At 47.9% G+C, this 5,126-nt stretch overlaps 2 protein-coding genes across 2 annotated transcripts in view; both read right to left on the bottom strand.

The window, feature by feature from the left end:
- Positions 1 to 1,069: 1,069 nt before the first annotated feature.
- On the bottom strand, positions 1,070 to 1,935 carry PUNSTDRAFT_134436 (uncharacterized protein; the record flags this gene model as incomplete). Its single annotated transcript, XM_007383914.1, has 3 exons — positions 1,070 to 1,573; positions 1,623 to 1,778; positions 1,876 to 1,935. 3 exons carry the CDS (start codon positions 1,933 to 1,935, stop codon positions 1,070 to 1,072), a joined length of 720 nt encoding a protein of 239 aa, XP_007383976.1.
- Positions 1,936 to 2,176: 241 nt separating this feature from the next.
- The window catches only part of PUNSTDRAFT_113700 (uncharacterized protein), a gene marked incomplete at both ends in the record, with an annotated part of 4,525 nt that continues 1,575 nt past the window's right edge, over positions 2,177 to 5,126 (bottom strand). Inside the window, 3 exons of the mRNA XM_007383913.1 lie at positions 2,177 to 2,529; positions 2,580 to 4,203; positions 4,255 to 4,542. Coding sequence (XP_007383975.1) covers positions 2,177 to 2,529; positions 2,580 to 4,203; positions 4,255 to 4,542 — 2,265 coding nt within the window. The remainder of the gene's footprint in view (positions 2,530 to 2,579; positions 4,204 to 4,254; positions 4,543 to 5,126) is intronic.

The following is a 5,126-nucleotide window of genomic DNA, read 5'->3' as shown; positions in this document are numbered from 1 at the left end:
TGAAGATGGTCGGGGAGATGTTGGAGTATCGTCTGGCAGTGGTAAAATCTGGATCGAGAGCGGATTGAGAAAGCGTAGGAGATGCTGGTCGACGACCCGCAAGTCGTTCGGATCGTCGCATAGAGAGCGTAGCTGAAGTTCGAATATACTGTCAAGATCAAGACAGAGCTAAGTCCGACGCCGGAGGTGTGACGTCCGGACCTAGCGAGATGATTGTCGGAGTCGGGTCAGAAGAAGGTCGGAGTGAGTCGGAGAATGTCGGAGCAGAGTTTCGGGATACAGAGAGTGAGTGCGAGTACGGACCAGACTCAAGCTTTAAGACTTGAGTCGCTACGCGCTCTAAGTCCGTGTCGGAGCAGAAGAGTAACTTAGTCGATATTCGAACTAAGGAGTTAGAGTACAGGAGCTAGGAGTTTATATACGCGGAGGCACGGTTCGGAGCTCGTATCGATAGGGAGTTATCGGAACTATGAACCATGTGGAATAAGGAGTTATCGGAACTATGAACCATGTGGAACTGTCAATCGTAAGGACGGAGCATATGGTTACGAAGCTGATAATTGGAGGTAGAATAAGTCCGAAGGGAATATCAAACCGTTAAAGGCATATCGATCGTGAACGTCGGAGTTGAATCTGTTATGACTCGAGAACTACCGGGACGTTGAGTCGCCGGAGGACTATTCATGTGATAATGTAGGTCCGGTACCGGAGCTGCTACTCCGATGGCGGACAACCCGGAACGACCGGAGCTATCGTACTTGGCCCGGTTATGGCCCAAGATCCGACACGTGACAGAGAAGCAGCTGGAGCTTCAGCAGAAGGAGATGGAGTTACGCCTCCTGCGTGAGCAGCGCCGGCAGGCTTCAAACCAGACCACAGTGGCAACGCAAGCTACAACAGCGGGAGCAGCTCAAACGTATATCCCTGACTATCCAGAGTATGATATCTTCTCGCTTCCTGGCCCAAGCAAACCGTTTGCTCAGTAAAGTAGAGTGCGTCACCGATAAGTAGCTACGACAACTATTAGCATAGTCTATTCCATACAACTCATAGTGTAGCCTACTGTAACCTAAGATCGCCGTGTCTGTTCCTGCCGCCGTTGTGCCCGTCTCTCGAGATGTCGCAATAAAGCCTCTTTGAGGTATTGCCGCTTAGCCTTGCCTTCCATGAGACGAAGCGGGCCACGCCCATGGTCTGCAATGTGTGCTGAAAACGGTAAAGACAAGCCATCAGGCTCCGAGTCAGAGTCGGAGAGTCCATCGCGGATGAACGGGTCAGCATCCACCATGTCGTCGTCATCATCATCTTGCAGCTCCGCCCTCTCTACTGCTTCGTGTCTCATGGCGAAGGCGTGAATGGTAACACATGCTACAACCCAAAGAGTTGCAAGTTTGTGAGCATTTTCGTCGAGGATGTTCACGCGAAGTGACTTTAACGACTGAAAACGCCCTTTGAGGAATCCAATGGCATGCTCTGAGCGGATGCGGACCATAGAAAAGTGGTTGTTGAACACGGTGTTCTCTTTGAGGTCACGCTCAGGCTTCTTGTACGGTGCTACGGTCCAAGAGGAGATCTAGGTATTTGATCAGTCTCGACATGTGAGGTAAAATGAACATACACACTGGATATGCCGAGTCAGCCCATACCCATTCGTTATCTTCTAATAGTGTACTATGCTCCTTGTAGATGCATGTCTTCTCCCATGCGGTGGAGTCATGCGTGCTTCCCGTGTATCCGAACCCGTAGTCAATAATTTGGAGATCGGGTGTCGAAACGACCTGTAAAAAAAGTTAGAATGATGCGCCGCTGGAGCTAAAGCATGTATTACCTGCAGATTAAGCGAATAGTTGCATTTGCGGTCATAGTAACTTTCACCAAACCAATGTGGCCGGTCGTAAAGCGGAATGAGTGTCCCGTCAACGAGGCACCAGCCATGGCGCCATGCATGGCATGAGTTCTTCATTACCCATGCTTTAGCTCTCTCCTTCTCCTCACCAGTCGGCAGACGTACAGCGGCATTTTTGAACCATCAGGAAAACCCCTCCCTGGCAATTGTCATCAAATATCATCAAATATTGTGTGTTTTGCTCAAATTTTATCAAGTATAGACATATCTGAATGTATTTGGAGATATTGGGACAAGTTTGCCATAGTTTGAACCTAATTGGAGATATCACTAGAACACAGTTTTATACACATACGAGGACTTGAAACAGTTGACATAAAAAGCTGTAGCAGTATCCAAGACATTATTTGAAGTCCATTGTCGTGATGTTTTTGGCCCAAACTTGGGTATCAGATGCACAGACTGCTCAATGCAGTCAAGTGGAACAACTTCTGCCTGTCGTACCCCTTGCTCAACTGATCGAGCAACCTGGTACATACCATGAACTGGATGTGGTCTTCGGAAAGGCGTAAACCATTCTACATATGCCAAGTATTCTGGGGGTGATATATGTGGTAGGAATGTTGCAGACCACCACTTCTTGGGTACCTGAAAGACAACACGGAGTTGTGCAACTCGAAAGTCTGTAATGGTTGTTTAGTTATTGCTCTTCATATTGTTCGTAAGTCCATACCAGATACACCTGGCCCGCTATCCTCCTTAACACGGAGCAAGGCAGTATCATGACGTGTAGTATCAACTTGCAAATTATCTTGCAGATTGGGTGATGGGCAGTAATGATGGGGATCTTGGTGAGATAGCTTGATGCGATGGAAGACTGGCACAGATGTGAATGGAATAAATGTAGTATATGCTGCACGGCTAGCATTCTGGGCACTGAGAGTAGGATCGTTGGTGATGGCTACAAAGTAGCTCAAGTGATAAAGGAAGTCCTTGGCACCATATTGAGTTTCTAGAATGTCAAAGTGGACAGATTTCTTCGAAGGCTCTTTGGTAAGCTTGATATGTGGTGGTTGTGTTACAGTCTGCTGTGATTGGCCAGAGTAGTGCATGATTTTCCAGTGAATGAATAGGTCGTGATGGAGAACCTTCTCTTTGCGTTCGATCCAGCGTGTCATCTGTGGATATGTATCCTTCTTGTTTGTAGAACGGTATGCATCCTTGGTAAAGTCAATATGCAGTCGCTCTGTGGATTCTGTATTGGTGTTATCTGTTGTGCCAAAGTCCATAATCAGGGAGCTATAGTGAGAGGCAAAATGGAGTTTTGGGATGTTGAATTGGGTCCGTATCCCTAGATCAACAAATATAGCCTTGTTCTCATGGAACGTCTGCAACGCCTTATCAAGAGTAGCAAGAGTTGAGTCTGAATGGCAATGATACTGCGCAAGATAGATGAAGTCCAATATGCTGCGGACTGCACGGACAAGGCGTGTAGGTTGTAGGCGAGACGGTAGCTGAAGATCGACGATGAGGCCAAGGAGGATTTTGCAGATTTCACGGTGTTCAGATCCAGAGATTCGGCTCAGTGACGATATGCCTTTGGTGAACAACCGCATTCCATGACTGGCTGGCATTCGTCGACATCTTGCATCGATCTCATCTGAGCCATACGCTTTCTTCAGCCAAGCAATAAGATGCTTCAGCACACCTTGTAGAAGTTGATGTAGCACATCAGGAACAATAGACTGAAAGATGTTGACATAGGGGAGGTGTTGCCAGAATGGATTGTATACTGGTTTAATTCCAGCATCTTCACATGCCTGTATAAATGGTGCACCACCTTCTTCAGCCAGGTCAAGGGCATCCAGTACCTTGTCTCTGTCTCGAGGAGGGCCGAGTACTGCATCTCCAAGCCTATCACGTGGGATTCCACAGCTAGGGCATCTTCCGTGCTTACAGCACACAACAAGCATCTGCTCCGGATAGTCACCAACAAAGCAAGCAAATATAGGATGACATCGGCGGTGAACACCATCACCACTTGCCATATCAATGCCATTCTTGCCAGCATTCTCTAGTGGGGCAAGAATATACTGAAGGCATCCATGGAAGAGATTGGCTAGTGCACGACGACGGGCAGAGATATTTGACATCTGCTCCAAGCGAGTAGCAGGAAGGTAAGCCAAGAGAATTTGTCCACGGCGAGATGGTTTGCGGCGGATAGACTTGGGAAGATTCCCAATAGTCAGATATACCGGGTAGGCAGACTTGTTCCGGAAGAGTGTAAGCTGAGTTTTGTCTGAGCTGATGATAATTGGGACTATGGTAGCACCTGGGGTCTTCTCTTCCACAGCTTCCTAACATACAAATCAATAGGCAAGCTGATGTCCTGCTCGAAAATTGCTGACCTGTGTTTTCCACCACCATTCGCCTGTATGCATGTCATGATAGAGACGCTCTGACTTGTCAGCATTGGTATAATGCTGTTCAGGTGTAAAGACCAGAAGTGGCGCAAATTCTTCGTCCCCAAAGAGATCACGAATGCATGCTATAACATCACGGGAATAGAGGTCATAAACACCTTCACCAATCGCAACCTCTGAGTGTTGAAATTTGGGGCGGCCAGGAATGCGTGTATCAATGATTGTATTCAGTTCTTTGGAGGACTTATATGATAAGCCTAGCGCCTCACGCACCTGGTCAAATAACATCAGTAAGTCACAACTAGGAGTTGTGATCACATACCCCATCGATCGCCAAGTGTGACGAGCGACGTGCAGGGGAACGCCCGTTGGGGTTACCAACTACTTAGACAGCCGGAATGTCCAAGTAATCGGGTAGAGTCGGTTGGAAAGGCAGCGTCGTCGGCACTTACTTTAGGCAAGAGTACACGCAGAAAAGGAGGAGCTGAGCTCGACTCAAGGTCACTGGACACGAGGTCAACAGCGACGCAATAGGCACCTAATGGACTCAAGGTCACACACTAAGTCCCCAAGACACAAGTTAGCATAGTATCTAGTACAGAGACGGTTACTCACCTAAGTCCCCAAGACACAAGAGGTCGAGATGGGGACTTAGGGCGAGCTACAGGGGTCTTATATACACAAATCCATGGTCCAAGAATAGTACAAGAGAATCACATGCAGGGCACAAGGATGAGTAAGACCGACCCACTTAGGTGGGTCAGGATTATGAATCAAGGAGTTAGAAGGAATAACGAGTCATTGTTCATGAGTAAGCGGAACAAACTTCCGTGGCTGTGCAAGGCTGTGCAAGGCAG

Source organism: Punctularia strigosozonata, assembly GCF_000264995.1.
Source record: "Punctularia strigosozonata HHB-11173 SS5 unplaced genomic scaffold PUNSTscaffold_6, whole genome shotgun sequence".
NCBI lineage: Eukaryota > Fungi > Basidiomycota > Agaricomycetes > Corticiales > Punctulariaceae > Punctularia > Punctularia strigosozonata.
The sequence above is the reverse complement of the archived record's forward strand: the minus strand, read 5'-3'. Positions and strand labels throughout refer to the sequence as shown.